Source organism: Epinephelus lanceolatus, chromosome 9 (assembly GCF_041903045.1).
Source record: "Epinephelus lanceolatus isolate andai-2023 chromosome 9, ASM4190304v1, whole genome shotgun sequence".
In the NCBI taxonomy this organism is placed as follows: domain Eukaryota; kingdom Metazoa; phylum Chordata; class Actinopteri; order Perciformes; family Serranidae; genus Epinephelus; species Epinephelus lanceolatus.
In genome coordinates, this window is record NC_135742.1 from 46067501 (window position 1) to 46087966 (window position 20466).

General features: G+C 42.5%; 2 protein-coding genes across 9 annotated transcripts in view; both read left to right on the forward strand.

Moving 5' to 3' along the window:
* The window catches only part of LOC117252429 (VIP36-like protein), a 174074-nt gene that overhangs the window by 18031 nt on the left and 135577 nt on the right, over nucleotides 1-20466 (forward strand). The window lies entirely within an intron of this gene.
* On the forward strand, nucleotides 5512-19818 carry LOC117262024 (uncharacterized). 2 transcript variants are annotated; one of them, XR_013492065.1, is made up of 4 exons: nucleotides 5512-8219; nucleotides 8901-9071; nucleotides 9506-9592; nucleotides 9946-19818. XR_013492065.1 is itself a non-coding variant. In XM_078171010.1 (3 exons), exons 1-3 carry the CDS (start codon nucleotides 7826-7828, stop codon nucleotides 10311-10313), a joined length of 933 nt encoding a protein of 310 aa, XP_078027136.1. In that variant the 5' UTR covers nucleotides 5512-7825; the 3' UTR covers nucleotides 10314-19818. The 2 variants fall into 2 exon arrangements, 1 of the variants encoding a protein (XP_078027136.1); XM_078171010.1 differs by lacking the exon at nucleotides 9506-9592.

The window sequence follows — 20466 nt, forward strand, 5'->3', positions numbered from 1 at the left end:
CCTTTGGGAAAAGCTCATCTCTCTGGTGGTATCCTTATAGTGACGATTGGACTCATGGTTTGGGAATAACAGGGAGGAGTTTGAGAGGTCTCATGTCCATTAAAAAAAAACCTCTGCTGAGAGCTGCTTTCTGCCTGTCTTGTCTCTGCTCTCTCAGGTGGCCCTCAATAGCCTCTTTTCCACCAACATTTCCAGGAACTTTTATTACCAGGAATTTATCTACCTGGGTAAAAGAATTCCTGGTAATCTGTGTGGTTTGAGTTTCAACCGTACCTACAGAAACAGTAAGCTCCATATCCATGGGACTGCTCCACCCAAAACGCTGTCTCGTCAACGTGAAAAAAATATTTTTTCCAGCGGATGTCTTAGTTACATGATTGAGCTAACTGGAGTAATTTCATGTCGTATCCGACAACAGGAGGCTTTTAACAGATGACGTCCTGATGTTAGCTTTGCTGCTGCTGTTAGGCTGTTAGCTGTCCCTGTCAGCTGCAGCCACTGATGCTCTCTAGACATCGTAATTTTCCCAAAACTGAATAAATACCACACATAGCAACACAAAACTGCTTTGCTAGCTCAATCATGTTGTAACTAAGATATCCGCAGGATCCGTTTATTGAGTTACTGAGTTGCTACAGACACCGCTAACAGGTCGAACGGTTAGCCCAGCTAATCTACGATAACCATGTTATTAATTACAAAACGTGCACACAGAAATAGTAATGTTTGTTCAATCATTGTTATAGACTTTACAAACATCATATTAGTCTGAACAGTGATATAGTGACGTAAAAAGTGTGAGATATATATATTAGTGATGTTACGCTCGAGCCAGTTTGCTCGACACAGTGTCAGTCTTTTGAAGCGCAAGTGTTCCGAGGCAGTGTTTCGATCCCTGCTTCGGCACACCCACAATCACGTGACTACTGGGAGCGAGGCCTCGTTATAGGCAGTCTTGAGGCTTTTCCAGGTCTTCCACTTAGATGCAGTTCTGACACACAGCCAGCAGATGTCAATCTGCTGACTGTATGAAATGCTTCGAAGCAGTGTGTCATTCTTGAAGCAGGTGTGTCAAAGTGGTTCAGTGCTTCATGAAGCTTTGATTTAACCATCACTAATGTGTGTATGTATATATAAATATATATTTATATATATATATATATATATATATATAAATATATATAAATAAACTCTGCTGGTTTTCTACCTGAAAGTATTTGTAAACAACAAGGCGATTCCCTGGGGGCACCGCCGGAAGTGAGGGGGTTGAGCGATCCCCGAGGCCTCTGCACTTCCGTTAGTCGAAAAACTATGGGCAGTGCCTCCAGAGGTAAAGGAAGAAAACAAAAAAATCCTTTTTTTTCACACACACACACACACACACACACACACACACACACAGAGTCAATATAGTCAATAACATGGCTGGGCACTGAGGAACCAGATGAGGAAAGAACCACCTATAGGGAGCTCATCCACACTGAGAGGTGTCACAGCCAACAGCCACAGGGAGCGCCGCCACAGAGACCACCCTGACCCAGATAGACTAGGGTGGACTCCACATATGGTGCAGAGCCTCCCAGTCCTCCGGACCTGAGGGATCTCCAGGACGACGTCCCCGCGGACAGACGGGGCACACCTCTCAGTGTGGAGGCCCCCCATGAGGAAACACTTGAGCTAAAAACTAAAAGACTAAAAGGCAAAATGATAAGATAAAACAAGTATGAGATAAAATAATGATAAATAAATAAATTAAGTAGGGATGGGTCACGATTTTCGATTTTCGAAGTCATTTTATTTTTGAAAAATCGATTTTTTAATGCGACTATTACTATTTGCCGTCTTATTTCCCCCCCTTTATTTGACATGCAATTCAGCTCCTAACCGCACGAGGGCAGTCTAGGATTGCTACAGCGGTGTGAGATGCTCTTCTACAAACAGGAGAAACATGCAGAGACTACTACTCCGTGAGGTATGTCCGCAGTCATTCGGGCTTTCATAGTCGAGCGCATTTCTGCGTTATAGTTTCCTGTAAAAATGTCCGTGAAAAATCCCCGCGATGTGAAAAATACATGCCGAGCAGTCACTGGTGTGCGCGCACAGGGCTTGCGGACGTCCGCTTTTGTGGAGTCCGTTCCGCCCGAGTATGTTCGGGCCTTTAAAGATGAATGGATCTCTGTGTGCGTGGCTCGGGTGGGGGGGGGTCGTTCGAAAAATTGTCGAATACTTGCCACGATTTTCGAATAATAAAATGCATAAAGATTAAAAATAAATCATTTAAAAGCATTAGAAATTAAAATAACATATAATAAAAGAATTGAAAGAGTAAAAGAAATCAGTTAAAAGCTAAATTAAAAAGGTGAGTCTTGAGCCTCCTCTTAAAAACATCAACAGTCTCTGCAGTCCTGATGCGCTCCGGCAGGCTGTTCCATAAGTGAGGGCCATAATGGCTGAATGCAGCCTCCCCTTGGGTTTTTGTTCTCACTTTTGGAACAATTAAAAGGCCGGTGCCGGAGGACCTCAGGATCCGCGAGGGTTGATATGATAAAAGCAGGTCAGATAAATAAGATGGCCCAAGACCGTTAAGACATTTAAAAACTAATAAAAGAACCTTAAAATCGATCCTGAAACACACAGGGAGCCAATGCAGCGATTTTAAAACTGGTGTAATGTGCGCCCGCCCTCTGGTCCTCGTCAGCACTCATGCGGCTGAGTTTTGAAGTAACTGTAGGCATTACAGTAATCTAAATGACAAGAGATAAAAGCTTGCATCAGCACCTCCGTGTTAGCCTGAGAGAGCTCCTGCACTCCTGCATTTTCTTTTCAACTTTTTGATATCATCATTTCTCCACGGGGGTGTAGGTTTTGTTTTTATTGTCTTTGTTAAAATTGGAGCCACTGAGTCAAGTGTTGACTTTAATTTAATGTTAAAATTGTCCACAATAAAATCACAGGGTGCAGGTAAAATTTCAGCAGGAGTGCTCTGTAAAATCTGGATAAAATTTGCAGCCACTTCAGAAGTTAGGTAGTGTTTCCTCACTGTTCTCACCGGGGCCTCCTGATGGCTAAAACTGGTGATGTTAAAATACACACAGTAGTGGTCAGACATAGCCAGGTCAACAACAGAAGACACACCAGTGGACAGGCCATAGGTTATGACCAGGTCCAGGGTAGGCATGTGCCGGTATGAGATTTTGAGGGTATGATAACCATGGGCAAAAATACCACGGTAACCGGTATTACCGCGGTAATAATAATAATAATAATATTGATGATAATAATAATAATCATAATCATAATAAAACAGGCGTCGTCCTATTTTCGTGCTCTACACTTTAAAACGGTAGGCTAATGTTCGTTTGAAAATTCATGAGCAACAGCACGTACCACGCATCTCCTGTCAGTGCAATGCATCATCACACCAGTTGTTTAAATGTGTAGGCTTACCAGCGACGGAGAAGTCGGCTCCAATAATATCCTCTTCTTGGTGTCATGACTGCCCAAAAGTACCTGAACAGCCGAGCCGTGGCAGCACGCAGGTATGTGGCGTGTCAGGGGAGAAACGAGCCGTTCACATTTCTCTGTGAAACCTCACCACACTTTAGGGACTGTTTCTACATATGAATGGACTTGTCAGAGGAGGAGGGTGGCTGGTTGATTTTTATTTTATTTATTTATTTTATTTTGACCCCCCCCCCCCCCCCGTTGTGGTATTGTGATACTACTCAGAACCATGATATTTTCATTGGTATCGTACAATAGGTCCCAATTTTGGTACCGTGACAACACTAATCTGGAGGGGGTTCATCTGCAAAAATTAATGAAAAACTAAACAACGATATTCGGTATTCGGCCAAGCGTTTAATATTCTTCAGCTTCGGCCACAAATTTTCATTTCGGTGCATCCCTAATAAAAATGGACTTTCCACATCTGCTTAAAAAGTTAAGAAGGGCACTGAAATCCTTTTTGGTAAGCTCAGACTGTTGGCGAGCTAAATCGTTCGTCCCATCATGTATGACCCCTCGGTTTATGGAGGATGGTAGTGAGCGCAGAAGCCCCGGGAGCTTTTCCAGGATGACCAGGACTGTGGCTCCAGGGAAACAGTGAGTGGCAGTGTTAAAGAAACGGATGTTTCTCACTATGGAGTCCCCCACTATCAGAGTGGTTGGGGGGAAGAGGGGACAAGGAGAGGACGGCTGCGGCTCACCGGGGGAAGGCGGCGGGCGGTCAGCATCCGGACCGTGTGCTGGGGTCACCGGGAAAGGAGTCTGAGCAGATGAGTGTTGCGGCGAGGCAGCGGCACCAGTCCCGTGAAGAGGATTATCTCCTGGTTTAGGGTAGTGGGGACCTCCGGAGCGTCTCAGCACAGCCTCCTTCAGGATCTTACGCCAAGATGTGGAGGTCGTTGCCCGGGAAGACAGCTGCCGATGTGGCCCCTCAGCGGAACGGAGAGCTACCGGCCGAACACCGCCTGCTGCCGGTAGAGAAGAAGCCGTGCTCGGAGAGGGGTCCAGGTCGCGACGAGACGGAGCTGGATCGTCCCCAGACAGAACCGCAAAGCGGTTGGAGAGGCTCAGGCGAGGAGGCGAAGCGGTCCCTTCCACCGCTGTCTTATGACCCCAGATCGCCACCTCGGCCCAGGACAACTGATGGTGAGGTGTCGAGCAGGAGGAAGACCGGGGACAGGTGGAGGGGTCCCACGGAGCTGTGTCCTGGAGGGCTGCGGTGAGGGAGACAATCCGTAGTGACTGCTCGTGCGCCACATCCAAGCAGCTAGCCAGAAGTGACTCTTTGTTTTTCAGTTCATCCGAGAGCCGGCGGATATCCTCTCTAAGGTCAGTGATCGTTTTGTTTGCTTTCCTCAGCAGCAGATCTTCTTCACTGGGCATGACGTTAGCTGTTCCGGCGTGTCCAGTGTGTTTGTGCGGCGGGCTTTACACATTAAAGGGAAGAAAGCCTCAAATTCACACACAAAGAACCAAACTGTTCAATCCAGATCAGACCACAACAAAACACACTGGAAGGTGAGCGGCTACACAGCAACACTACCGCCACCACAGACTCACCAGCCTTGGTTGGTGTGGCGGCACTTCCTGCACCCAGTCCACAGCGCTTATCAATACTACGGTCTTAATGATAATTTAGCCCCGGGGCTGATTTAGTACTGGGGTTTGGTACCCATCCTTAATCAAAACAGAAACGAAGTGAAGCCTGTAGAAGTGAAATAAAGTTTGCCAACACACTGACACGGAAGTGCGGAAGGCTGCAAGTGTGTGATCCACCGATCAGCGTTCTTCGGCAAACAGCCCCGCTCCTCAAGAATTCCGGTTAATCTGGAAAGTCCTAGATAGATAGATAGATAGATAGATAGATAGATCTTTATTGTCATTGACACCATGAAGGAACATGAAGGAACGAAATACAGTACTCAGGTCTCAGTACTATGATTAAAAAATAAATAAATACTAATAAATGATAACCTAAGAGCTATAAAGAGATAAATAAAAACACATTAAGTCAGTAGTGGCAGTAGCAGCATACAGAAAAGTGCAACAGCTTAAAATACAGTCAGTGAAGTGCAGTGCAGTCTCCAATTCAGAGGCGCGGCAATGTGGAACAGTTCAATAGTCTCACAGCATCCGGGAAAAAGCTGTTCTTCAGCCTGGCGGTCCTTGCCCAGATGCTGCGCAGCCTCCTGCCTGAGGGGAGGGGGGAAAACAGTCCATGTGCAGGGTGGGTGGAGTCTCTCATGATGCAGGTTGCTCTGTCTCTGCATCAGCTGGTGTAAATGTCCGAGAGGGTTGGTAAGCCTACCTACCCCCCTACTAGGTACTTTTTTAGGGAAAGTTTGGGGTTTAGGGAAAGTTTTTTACCCGGGTAATTTCGGTGGAAACGCGCAGAGATTTTTCAAAATCCCGGGTAAATAAGAAAAGTTCCTGCAGTGGAAAAGGGTATATTAATTACCATGACAAGCGCTCTGACACACCATGGCAATTGCTACAGGCACACCAACACAGAGACATGTTGGTGTGTGCGTGTCTAAATCTTAAATGCAGACATGACAGCAGCAGAATCTGTATTTTAAACAGCATGTAAACATTATATATCAGTGTTTACAATCTATCATATACAACTGCAGTCCTTACTACTAATACTACTGTTAATACCTTTAGGATTATTAATGTTAACTACATATTGTAATGTATTGTAAATACAGAAAATCATGAGAGAAGCGCAGCATCACTGAGCGTCACTGAGCGTCCTCACAGAGCGCCATATGTGAGGGAAAAAAAAGTATTTCTCGTGAGGATCAGATTAAGTCTACTAAAATATGAGGAGGAGAAAAGCAACATTACAGAAAAGGCCAACACCGTGGCAGCTGCAGGAGGAGGAAACATGCGTGGCAACGTATAACGGGATGAATAATGTTTAGTTTTAGTTTAGATTAGTTTATTTGCACATAATGTTAAAAACAGACAGTATAAAATTTACAAGATTAAAAAAAAGAAAAGTGCCGGAGAGGTTAGAAGCCACTAAAAGCTTATCAAAGAAATTCCCCTATCAAAACATCGATGAAATCACATAATAGACAGGGTACCTGCGGATCCTTGAAAAGTCTTAAAAAGTTTTAAATTCATGTATCTAAAAGTAAGGCCTGAAAATGTCTTAAATTCATTAGAAATGTCTTAAATTGGTCTTAAATTCATTACTCAAAGGTCTTAAAATTGTTGCGGAAGAAATATTTAATCTGACTTTCTTTTTTTTTCTTTTTTTTTATTCTCACGGCACTTTTCTGTGAGTGTCCATACACCATCCAATAACGGCGCACACTGGCGGTAGCACATACACAATGAATGGGTTCGTCGGCGGAGGTCTGCGCTTTGTGTGCTCTGTGTGAAAAGGGCTTAACAGCGCGCGCTGGCCACCTGGCACTCAATATGCTGCTGTAGTGGTTTGTTTTCCAGACGTGAGTATCTTTGAGCAGTGAAAGTTATTATTTATGACTTTTTACTTGTCGGCAGTGATTTGTTTTCCACAGAGCTCTACGTGCGAGCATTTTACTCGCATTTGCGACTAAAAATAGTTTTGTGCCAGCAAAATAAATCATTCAGCACGCAGTGCGAGTCCAGATTTCAACCAGCAGCAGAAACGAAAGGCGAATCATGCAGGTTGTGGGTTGAACGGGGGTCACAGACAGGAATACGGTGATCAAATAGCCTACGGCGGCTCTGCGGTGCAAAATAACGGCTTACCGGCGGCGACAGAGAAATTTGACCCCAGGTCCAGTAGCCTAATTTCCTCTTTTGTTGGCGTCATGACTGCCGTTCACATTTCTCTCTGTGGCAGGTAGCGGCCCACAAACCTCACCGCACTTTAGGGACTGATCTTTACTTATGAAGGGACTGTTCTTTACTTGTCAGAGGAGGAGGGTGGCTGGTTGATTTTTATTTTATTTATTTATTTTATTTCAATCCCCCCTATGTTAATGACTTATTGATGCTGTTTTTCTATGAATAAGTCAATAAGTAATTTATTCCACTGAATTATCACTGACTGTGCTTACAAGGTCTTTAGTATCCCGGTTTTGATTGGGTTTTTTAAGTATCCCGTTTTTGTGTTTGTGCATGTAAACACCATATCCCGAATTCAGAAACTGGGTTATGCCCTTTTTCCGGTTTCAAGAAACCCGGTTTTGTCACCTGGAGTACTCTCATAGAAGCCGGGATACTGAAGCATGTATACGCCTTATCCCGGTTTCTGACGGCTGCCTGCCTTGTGTGCAGGCGCCAGAGTGAGTGACGCACCAGATAAACAAGAAGAAACATGGCGGCAACGAGAGCTTCCCATTTTTGGAGCGACGAAGAGACTGAATTTTGCCTGAAAGTAATGAAAGAACTCAACATAACTAAGTGTTTAGACGGCAGAAGACACAGAAATGCTGACCTATTCAAGTCTGTTGCGGACAAGCTATGTGACGCTGGTTTTCCACCTCGCACCGTTGAACAAGTTAGGTCGCGGTGGAAAATATTGAAGAAGCACTACTACTTAGCCAAGCGCCAGAACCAGAAAAGTGGCTCTGATCCAGCAACCTTCAAATTTTTCGAAACACTGGACGAGATGTTAGGTCACCGTCCTCTGGCAACAGCAGCCAGCAGTGGTGTTGACATCGGCTTCTCGAATGCAGCAGAGCCTCCACAGGGAGATGACTTATACCCAGGTGAGTTATTTAGCTAATGTTACCACTTAACATAATGCTAATTTATACTTTCCCTGCTCATCTCAGAGAGAAATGTTGTGCTTTTTTACTTCACAGCTATAAGGCAGCACTGATAAGATTACACTTATTCATTCACTTCAGGTCTAGTGACAATCATTTATCTTCTTATCTTGAATGAATCTTCCTACCTTTTAAGCTCAAAAGAACTATTTGATACACATGATTCTCTCATGACAACAATACTGTACTATACAAATCCAAGCTTTACTCTAGATTGAAGTACCCAAAACTATTTATACAGATTTGCACACAGCAGTTTGTAGTAGTGAAGTGTAGCAGCATACACATTAGTGCAGTTTAAGTATGAATCTAAGGACATTGAGGTAGGTTAAAAAAAAACAACTAGTTTGGACCATTTTACTGCATGAGTACTTTTACTTCTGATAGTGAAGTACACTTTGCTTATAACTACATACATTTAACAAATAAGTTTTTCTTAAAATACAAAAACCAAAAACATTTACTAGTGAAGTATTTTCAGTGTGGTGTTGCATGCAGTGTGGTGTTGTACTTTTACGCATACTTTGGCCACTATTCGTTTTATATTTACTGTATTTTTCACACGTGAACAAGTAAAAGCAGATGCAAAACATTTATCATTCCTAATATTTCTTTCCATAGATATGGATGATGACGCAGAGGAGGACTTAAGCAGAGCCAGTACCCCTGCACCAGCTGAGGCCACTGAGGATTCTGCTGCATCCGCAAATATTGACAGCCTGCCTGCATCTGCTGAAGGGATCCCTACTTATGCATCATGTGAGAGACCCTCCCAAGAGTCCACAACACAAGGTAACTGGTGACATACAGTATCACAAGTTATGGCGCACAAGATAATCTTTACTGTAGTCTTTTTAGTCTTTTAACACTTTATTTAGGTTTTCTCTTAAGCGGTGAATAATGAATTTTATTAACCTAACTCAGTATGTTCCAACACATAAATTAAACAGACACATACAACGATCAGACCTAACATTAGATCCAGTCACTAAATAGATGATTTTACTGTTTTAATGTTGTTGTTTAATACTGTTACAGCAAGCTGTACTGCACTATGCATGTTCTGACAGCTTTCTATCATAATAAGTATTTATCTTTTCAGCTATTTGTCTATTTGTGCTTCAGTATGTCTTGTGTTTGATCAGACTAGCCTTTGCTCCCCACATGTATCAGTTAGCCTTGGGTGTCCATTACCCTGTCACATGTTCACCTATTGTTCTTCTCAGACCACCTTGGTAAGAACTGAGCATTGCCAGAGACACCCCATAACACATCAACTTCAAGAACAGACCCTTCACTCACTTGTAAAAACGGTCAGTGTAAGGTTCTGAGTAACTGACAAAAGCCATACTGGTTATGATAGAGAGCTGTCAGAACAGACAAAGAGCATCACAGCTTGCTGTAACTACATTTAACAACAACTTATCACCATGTTGTGACTTATCAGTGTATTATGAACGAGGCACACACCTAAGTAAATGCAAGTTATCTCAACAAGTAACGAATGGTGAATCCAAATTATATGTGGCAGATTACATTTCACAAACTAGTACATTACATATAAACAAGTAAGGCTGATGCCACATGAAGAATACACCCAACTTGCTCAATTCAAACCATATTTAAAGCACGTTACTGAAATTGTTACATGTGTTGTTGTGTTCAGACAGGAGAAGGCGCAGAAGGCTCAACAACACCCTCAGCCGCCAGCAGGATTTCCTAGAAAGGTTCCAGGAGGCCCAAAATACCTGGATGGAGCATCAGCTGCGAGAGAGCTTCGAGCGGGAGCGTCAACTTCTCACTGAAGTGATGCAGCAAAGCAGCCGCTCCATGGAGTCCCTGCTGAGACCATTACTTGGCGGCATGAGAGGCCCGTACATTCCACCATCTTTTCAGCCAACGTTTCCCTATGCTAATCCTAATAATATGCATTACGAAGTCTCTCCATCTTATTATCCTGCACCTGACACCTCTCAACAGGGGAGAGGAGGAGCAATGGAGGACAACTCTGAAAACTCTTTTTTTGAACTTTAAAGTGTTTCAGAAAATGTTTGCTTAAAGAGCATGTTCATTTTTTTACATTTTGCACTTTAAGGACTAAGCTGCTGTCATTTGCACTTTTGTGTAATATTTTCTAACTTTATGGACAGCATTGTGACAGGTTTTGTTAGGTTTTTTAAAATTGTTTTGTTTATTATATTGTTAACCAGCTGGCCAATATTTTTTGATATTTAATGAATGGCAACTGTTAATAAAAATGATGAACTATTTACAGGGCATTTTGATTATTATTATTTTCTTCATAAAATGTGATACTGCTGGGGAATATACTAGTGTTTGTCAACAACAATTGTCAGCAGCTCCTTGTCATGACAACAGCTCAGGGACGCACACCTTGACGAAGGGGAAAGTTTGTCACCATATGATTTTTGAGTGCCTCTCTAATTGCTTGACCATCAGCACTGACAGCATTTACAGGATGATCTGCAGGCTGAGGAAATTGTTCCTCCAGAATTGTTGCTTCATGCATCCATCTTGGGTTGCCGTGGTCCTTCTCTTTCTCACAGAAGTTGTGTAGGGCGCAGCATGTTGCTATGAGGTAAGGAGAAAATGTGTAGTGCAGATCACTTCTCTTTAAAAGAATTCTCCACCTTGATTTTAGTCTCCCAAACGCAATTTCTACACAGGTACGGGCAGCACTGAGATAAACGTTGAAAGACTCCTGCTCAGGGGTTAGTCCTGGATAGCGTGTATATCCCTTTATAAGCCACTCCAGCAGTGGATAAGCAGGGTCGCCTATGATGAAGTAATTCACACCCTGACCATCAACTTCCACAACTCCCTGCAAACAAAAAAAGATTGATAATAGCTGGGACAAAACACTCCAGACTCATACACAGAAAATATCACCTATGTAAGCAAGTAAGCTTTGAATTTGTTTACTCTTACACTGCAAACTTGCCTTGGGCAACTGGTCAGCCTTTTTGAACAGCTCTGACTGACGCAGAACGTTGGCATCATGGGCACTGCCAGGCACTCTGCAGTTCACACTCCAAAAACTGAATCACAAAGTGGGCTTTGTTAGATGGCTATCTGAGTTATCTGTCACAAGTGTGTTGCCAAACTTTGCTATATGTTTTCATTTCATTTATTTTATTTCTGTCATAATAAGAGAGGGGTGGGGGGGCATACCAGTATTGGTCATCTACAACACCCTGTAGCACATAAGAAGCCCATCCTTTTCTATTGATGAAGTCTCGATAGCCGTCAGTAGGGGGCAGGATGGGGATGTGGCTTCCGTCAATGCAGCCAATCACTTGGGGAAGCCCGTAGGCTCTTTGAAAGCGCTCAGCTATTTGGAAGGCTTCCTCTTGGCTGGGGACTTTAATGAACTGCCCTATGACTCTGTCCACCATCCCGCGACAGAACCTGTAGACATACTTTTTCACTGTACTCTTGTGAACTCCAAACTGGTTGGCTACTAAGCGATACTCCCCGCAACTACCTAGTTTGTATAAAACTATTGCCACTCTCATAGGTAGCGGGACTGGTGCGCGTACTACAGCTTCCTCTGGTTTCATGAATGGTTTAACTACGTCACACAGCCGGCTGAAGGATGCCCTACTCATTCGGAAGTTTTCTCTCCACTCTGTATCTGTAAACTCCATGAGGACGATCCTATCCCACCAGTCACGGCTACGTATTTTCATCCACTGTTGCCTTGTACTGCATAGTGGTAGTGACAGCCGAATCAAAGATGGTGACGTATTCAATATTTGTCATCGCTCTCTCCTCCCATTGCTGAAAATGAAGTGGATGAGCCATAGCTGTAATGCGACGTGGGTATTAAGTAATGCTAAGCCCGCTAGAAGCCACAGAGGTCTCATTTTTGTCTCACTTCTAAATATAATACATATATCACATTTCCTGCTCAATCTGTTGTAAACAAAAGACGTAAAAGACGTAACATACGCCTGCGCAGATAGGATGCAGTGATCAGAAAACGGGTTACTGGTATTTCTCATGTATACAGGGATATGAATAACCGGGTTTCTCTGTGTTCCATGTAAACATCATATCCCGGATATGCTCAAAGCCGGGATAAGCCTCAAAACCGGGATACTAAAGACCTTGTAAACACAGTCACTGATGTATTATAGAAAAGTGATTTATCTTTTTATAAATGACAAAAGGCACATCTGCCTCATTTTTGCTGTGGTATCATGATACTACTCAGAACCGTGATACTTTCACTGGTATCGTACCATGGCTCCCAATTTTGGTACCGTGACAACACTAGATGTCACAACCATTCCATTCGGAGTTGCGCAGTGAAGCGGCTCGGGTGCCGCTTAAAAAAGTGTTCCCCCACTTCTAATTTTACAAATTAAGCACTGGTTATAGTACAGCGGGATCCCCCAACCATCGCTTATATTTATAGTTTTTTCGGTCTTAAATTCCATTCAAGGTGGCATTAAAAAGGTCTTAAATTTAACTTACTGAAACCTGCAGATACCCTGACAGAGAAGAAAAAAACAACGGGTCAGGAAAGAAGAAATAGAGGAGGAGAGAGGGAAAAATCAAGACAAAACAAGGTAGCAAATAAAATTATGTGTAGGTTAAATTACTCATCACTGGTTCAAGTAGCTACAGTACCTGGACCTGTACATCTGACACTGATCACACCCTTGAATCCCATGAAATCAATGCTGCGCAGATGAATTCCGTGTATTACAGTTATCGTCTAACATCATTGCGTCTGATAAATTGGTCTTCTTTGTCATAACGTTATATATGCTACAATAAAGCTTAAAGCTGATGCCACAATTAAGTCATATCAACACCAAATTGATAGTCTGAATAAAATCATCCTGATATTGAGCTGTGTTAGAAATTAACAGCTGCGCAAAAATATACCTAGTCTCCCTCTTCAAAAAACAAAAAGGAAAATCCCTCAAACACCATTAAGTGTAGACATGATAGGCTACTTTCCACATTTCCAACAGCAAAGCTGTCAATTAGGGCCATTATCTTTAACAGGGATCATTTCCTCCAACAAAAAAAATGTTGGCACTAATTAATGGTGCTATTAAGTGTCCGCAAATTATCAGTTTCTTTCTTATGAAGGGGTGGGATGAAATTTTGACTTCTTTCCACTCCTTTTTGAACAATCTTTTCATTGTCTGTTGTTGTTGCTTTCTTTTCTTTTTTAATGTTCAAAATAAACTTTCAAATCAAAATCAATCAAATTAATTAAACTTCCCGTCATGACTGGGCTGCATTTCTGCCAGCGGAGTCATTTTTTTCCGAACAGCTGATTGGCCAGTGGGTGGTGCTTTTATTAGGATCAGATTCAACCCTGAACTTATCCTGCTCCGGAGCAGGATAGCCGTTCAGAGTAAGTTACCATGGTGATCTACCCCAATAAGAACTGAACCGGCTTCGTGAGACCGAAAACCCAGGGTTTACCCTGAAGTTACCTCGCTAAGACATTAATCCTGCTTCGTGATACAGGCCCCAGATTTCTAGCCTGCAACCATGATCACATTTTTGACACCACAAACATAAACAAGACATTTCCATGTTCGGGAGAATCTCCTCTTTCAGTATCCTCATATTGACGATTGTACTTATGGTTTGGGCAAAACAGGGAGGAGTTTGAGAGGGATTAAAACCATTAAAAACTGCCTGTTCTCTGTCCCTTACTGCTCCTCTGCTGCAGGTGTCCCTCATTAATCACCATGGCAACAACCACTAACACACAAACTCACAGACGTGTGTGTGTGTGTGTGTGTGTGTGTGTGTGTCTAAATCTCCATTTAACAGATAAGGAGCAAAAGTTGCTGTCATCTCTGCATTTACTAACAGTGAATCCTATCACTACTGTTAATACTACTAGAAGTACTACCTCTATATCACTGCTACAAATACTACTAGTACTACTACTGCTGCTGCTGCTACTGTTGGTACTGTTTGGGCTATGGATGTTGGAGCAACTTTAAATCACATGCAATCATTTTATATCAGCATCTGTTGTCCACTGATACAGCCTTGTAGTAATACTACTACTGCTACTACTGCTGCCACTGTTTGGCCTATGGATGTTGAATACAGACGTGAGAGGAGCTGTACACACGTAGTGTGCAGTACCTGTAGTACCTGCTGTATGTAGTACCTCCGTACTCTGTGGCAGTAGCAGGCACCCCTCAAAATTTTGAGGGAATTCAAAAGAATTCAAAAGAAATTCAAAATTTCTAGTTATTAGCAGGGGTGATGGGAATCGGGCACCGTACCATATGATCAACTTCCCATGATTCATAAAAGTCTCGCCTTGAAAACATTTGTATGACCATATTTCCTTATAATCATAGCGCCACCTAGTGGTGACAGGAAGTATGTCTTATCAGACATTTAAATTTTGATTTATCTGAAAGGTAAGTGCTGTGGTGTATATTTGATGTATAAAAACATGATGTATCATTAGTGCACTCTCCAGCTCCCTCTAGTGGAAAGAGGAAGTGGTTCAAAATGTGAAATATGTCATTCCAGCACTGCATCAAGGATATGCCAACTCACTCCTGCATGCGATGTCTAACTTTGACGCAATTGAACTGCTGCGTCAGGAGGTGTCCTGCCAGCACCCCAAGTTGCGTGAAGGTGCAAGGGCCTGTTCATCGCTGCTTGCAGCTTTGTTATTTTTCCTTGAAGTAAATCGCCTTGTTGGGGTTTTTAACATAGTCAAAAACGTGCCAGTTTTTGCATGTGCTTCATTCGCCATGCAAATTTATGTGTGATATGGCTTTCGTTGGTGGGCGGGGCAAAATGGCTTGACCACACCCCTTAAACAGTAGCGATTTATCCAATTGACTTTAAACCTTTGTCTGTCCCACTGGAAGACCTTGAAGAAAAGAGGTTATTACAAGCTAAAGTTTTCGTCAATCCATGTGACCATGGCAGGGCGTCAAACAGCCACAAAACAGGAAATAGTTTATAACTCCAGCATACATGGTCCAATCTTCCCCAAACTTCACAGGACTGATGACAGCCCCGCCCTGAACACGCCTATATGTCAATATTTGATATTACACATAGCGCCACCTACTGGCAACAGGAAGTATGTCTTTTCAGACATTTATTTTTTGATGTAACCAGAATTTACATGTTGTGGTCTATATTTCATATAGAAAATCATGATGTATCATTTGTGCATTCTCCAGGGTCAGCATTGTACTGTGTGGCCGTGGCATGGCATTAGGTTTTAATGCCTCGCCATGAAACACAAAATTCCTATAACTCTTCTGTAAATGGTCCCATCTCCACCAGACTTCACATGATTCATATTAGCCCAGCCCTGAACACATTTATATGACAATATTCCATGATAGTCATAGCATCACCTAGTGGCAACAGGAAGTACATCTTATCAGACACTTATCAACTGTTCTTGGATTAACCTGAAATTTAAATGCTGTGGTCTATATTTGATGTACAAAATCATCACGTACCATTAATGTGTTCCCCAGCGCCCGATGGTGGACAGAGGAAATAGTACAAAATGTGAAATAGGCCATTGCCGGGCCCACACTTCAAATTTCCACCAATGATTGGCAGTTGTGTACAAATGCTGCTCAAGATATATAATGCCAACAGGCCAGATGGGGGCACTATAATTAAGGTCATGGAAAATTTGGTTTTGAAGGGCCACCACCCTCGCACCGTATGTCAGATTGACTTGAAACTCATGTCTCAGTCTACGCACAAATTCTGAAAATGATTGCTTAAAGGGGACGTGGCCTATTACATTAAATCTAAATTTCAAGACATTTCACATTCCGTACTTCAAAAAATCATAATAAATCACCAGTATGTCCTACAAAGCCACACATCCACTGAATTGTGACAAAACTTTGCTGCGCTGCAACCTATAGTCAATTCAGAAGTCCGTCACTCTTTATTTTTAAGAATATGTAAAATTAATTAACATTTATACACTGTACAAAAATATAAATGCAACACTTTGGTTTTTGCTCCGATTTTTCATGAGCTGAACTCAAAGATCTAAAACATTTTCTATACACACAAAAGACCATTTCCCCTCAAATATTGTTCACAAATCTGTCTAAATCTGTGTTAGTGAGCACTTCTCCTTTGCCGAGATAATCCATCCCATCTCACAGGTGTGGCATATCAAGATGCTGATTAGACAGCATGATTATTGCACAGGTGTGCCTTAGGCTGACCACAATAAAAGGCCACTCTGAAATGTGCAGTTTTGCTTTATTGGGGGGGTCTGGGGGGGTCAGAAAACCAGTCAGTATCTGGTGTGACCACCATTTGCCTCACGCAGTGCAACACATCTCCTTCGCATAGAGTTGATCAGGTTGTTGATTGTGGCCTGTGGAATGTTGGTCCACTCCTCTTCAATGGCTGTGCGAAGTTGCTGGATATTGGCAGGGACTGGAACACGCTGTATATAGAAAATGTTTTAGATCTTTGAGTTCAGCTCATGAAAAATGGGAGCAAAAACAAAAGTGCTGCGTTTATATTTTTGTTCAGTGTATCTCCAAAAGTCTTCATCTAAATGCAACCACTATTGCCACAAACACTATTTGGATACTGGATGCCACGTTTTTTAAATGGTGTTCAGATCAGTTTAACGATTAGCTAACAGTCTACCTGGTGTTTGTGTTTTACCTGGTGTAGCGTGTTGTTTTAGTGTTTTTATTGTTTGTGTGTGGGACATCTTTTATGTCTGAGACTCAGTACATGGACTATGGGCTCGTTGGTACAGTTTTATGCACTGTTTTTTTGTGATAAAGTTATCGTTGGCGTTTATCAGTCATGAGGTGGCCGGACATCACGGTGGACCCGCCAAGTCCGGGAGTCACACCACCTTCAGTCGTGAACTCCTTCTTTCTCTGAGGACCTTCACTGATGGAGGGGTACCGGCGGGAATACTGGCTGAACTGTACACCTTGCACAGCTTGGATAAAATCCCCTTTCACTGGGCCACCCGAAGGAAAAGAGAAAGGAGAGGAGCCTCAGCCTGGACACCCGCCATCGGCTTCCCCCGCTGCCTACGGTCCTGCTTTCAAACATGCAGTCCATCAGGAACAAGGTGGATGACCTGGAAGCGTGGGCCAAATTCAAACCTTAAGTTCGGGAAACATGTCTGCTAGCATTCACTGGGACATGGCTCAGTGAAACGGACCAAGATGAGGACCTCGCTATAAGTGGGTTTGGCAGTCCACTTCGAGACGCGAAGACACGAGATCACAGGGAAGAGCCGAGGAAGGGGAGTGTGTCTTTTGTCAACCAGAGGTACACCGTTGTGGTCCGGGAAAAGTTATGTACTCCTGATATTGAACTGTTGTCTGTCTCACTCCGCCCTCACTATTTGCCTCGGGAATTTCAACAACTGTTTTTCACGCTTGTTTACATTCATCCACGAGCCAGCGCAGCCACAGCGGCACAGCTGATCGCGGATGTCACACACAGACTAAACTCCATTTGTCCTGATGCTCCAGAGTTTATCCTTGGTGATTTTAATCACTGCACTTTGACCATGACTCTGAAAACTTATGAACAATATGTGTCTTGTGCCATCACTCCACGATTGATCTGTGTTATGGCACTGTAAGCAGTGCTTATAAATCCCTGCCCATGCCTTTTCTTGGTGCGCCCTACCACAACTGTGTGTTTTTAATGCCTGTGTATAAGCCTGCCCTCAGACGTCTTGAGCGTGGAGAAAAGGAAGTGAAAATGTGGTGGGAGGACAGTGTTTCATCTCTCCAGGCCTGTTTTGACTGCACGGATTGGGATTGTTTTTATGATAGCTGTGGGGAGATTGATGAACTCTGTGATACTGTTTCCGCCTACATCTCCTTTTGTGTGAACTCTATTATCCCATCAAAAAAGGTTGTTGTTTATCCCAACAACAAACCATGGGTAACCAAGGAACTCAAAACTGCTATCAACAAAAAGAAAAGGACCTTCTTCACAGGTGATCTTCTTGAGAAAAGGGCTCTCTCCAGGGAAGTGAGGAGGGAAATAACAAAGGCGAAACTAAACTATAAGAACAAAATTGAAATGCAGTTGGAGGTGGTAATATCAGAGCAGCTTGGCAAGGACTTAAATCAATAGCCTGTATTAACAAGCAGGTAGAGGAGTCCAAGTCACATAGTAGTAGATGCTGATTTACCAAGTACTTTCAATTGTTTTTCTCGTTTTGAAAGATGTGATTTTACTCAGAATGTTTCTATGTTGAAGGATTCTCTTGTACCCCAGAATTTCGTGATATGCAAAGATCAGGTTGCAGCTTTGTTGAAGAAAACCAACATAAAGAAGGCTGCTGGCCCTGATGCTGTCTGTGGGCACACATTGAGGTACTGTGCCAACCAGCTCAGAGTTTTTTCTACACTCTTACAGATGTGTGCCAGTCACTGTCAGCTTCCTTCAATCTGGAAGAGATCAATAATAATTACAAAAAATCCTGGGAAACTAGCTGAGTTTAGGCCTGTTGCTCTCACATCACTTATTGAGAAAATCCTGAAGGATGAGATTGTCTCTTTAGTGTGTGACAAACTAGACCCCTTACAGTTGGACCATGGTAGTGCCCTGCGAGATTTTGTTAACTGGTGTGATGAAAACTTCCTTGACCTTAATGTGGAAAAAACAAAGGAGCTTGTCATTGATTTTAGGAAAAACTGTGTAAAACCTAAGGCAAGCTCGATCCATGTGAGAGAGGTCGAAATTGTTGAAATTTACAAGTACTTAGGTTCTGTGTTCGATTCCCAGTTAAAGTTTGATAAAAACACTTAATGTATTGTCAAACGAGGCCAGCAAAGAACGCACTTACTAAGGAAGTTGAACTCTTTTAATATCTGCAACAGAATCTTGTGTATGTTTTATCAGTCTTTTATTGAGAGCATTTTAACTTTCTCCTTTATCTGCTGGTTTGGTGGCCTGTCTGTAAAAGACAAACAGCCTTTACAGTATTGTAAAGGTCTGCTCTAAAGTAATTGATGTCCAGCAGAGGGATTTGAGTTCTTTGTGGGAGACGCAGGTGGTCTCAACATGGCCACATCCTGTCCTCTGAGTTCATGGTGATGCCTTCAGGCCACCACTTTGTAGCACCTATCAGGATAGGTATGTCAAATCTTTCATTCCATCTGCCATAAGGCTTTTAAACCTAGATGGTGGTAGTAATTTGGAATGAAAATATAACCATTATTTGTATTCCTGTAACTTGACGTGCAATGCATCTCTGTATGCCCACTTATTTATTATTTTTTTATGTTATTTAATTGTGCCACTCTGCCATTCAGTGTGCAGTAGTGTAAGTGCCACTGACTATCTCTCTTTTTAATCCTTGTTGTAACCGTAGCTATGCGCTGATCAGTTGTCCCTGACATAATGTCGTGCTCCTGTCTGTCTGCTGCTTGTTGTCATTTTCGTCATTGTCATTGTTTCATGTACTGTACAGTGACTGCTTGAACTGAATTGCCCCTTTGGGGACTAATAAAGTAGTCTGAACTGAACTGAACAGTGATATTCATTATCTTGTTATAATTTGTACTGTATGCACATTTTCTTTTTCATATTATTTTTAACCAAATTTCACCAAAATATTTGACAATATACCTGAAGTCATCTGAAATCAGAGTAATGATGAGATTTTTTTCAGAATTTTATCATCAACGCTTTAACTGTTACTGATATCTCATTGCTTTTTGAAGATATTAACCGAAGACCTTTAAAGGGGGCATGGCTCAGCAAATGTCTCCACAACGTTTGGGCCTATCATCACAAACCTTGCAAGCAATGTCTTAAGAGGTACCAGAAACATATCCTAAAAGTTTCATAAATGTTTACCACTAGGGGCACCACAAATGCAAAAACAAATGGGCACACAATAACACAAATTTGATTATAAATCATAAATTGATTGTACAATCATTACCGAACTTGCAGGGTATGTTGAATGATAAATATGAACCATGTGTATTAAATTATTTTAAAACTGGTGAGCAGGGGCGTCACAAGTTCCAAACAAGTGCAATGGCCTTTCACAAAATTTGACCATAATCAATAAGGGTTTTTTCAGACATCAAAAAACTTGGTGGACTTTTTATTAAAACCATTAAAGCATGTTCCCATAATGTTTTTGCAGTTGACCAATAGGAAG

Excerpts from the sequence above, each read along its gene's own strand:
- LOC117262024 (XM_078171010.1), top strand. The coding sequence starts at position 7,826 with ATGGCGGCAACGAGAGCTTCCCATTTTTGGAGCGACGAAGAGACTGAA. Across the intron at positions 8,220-8,900 it reads GGGAGATGACTTATACCCAG|ATATGGATGATGACGCAGAG; the intron begins GTGAGTTATTTA and ends TTCTTTCCATAG. Across the intron at positions 9,072-9,945 it reads CCAAGAGTCCACAACACAAG|ACAGGAGAAGGCGCAGAAGG; the intron begins GTAACTGGTGAC and ends TGTTGTGTTCAG.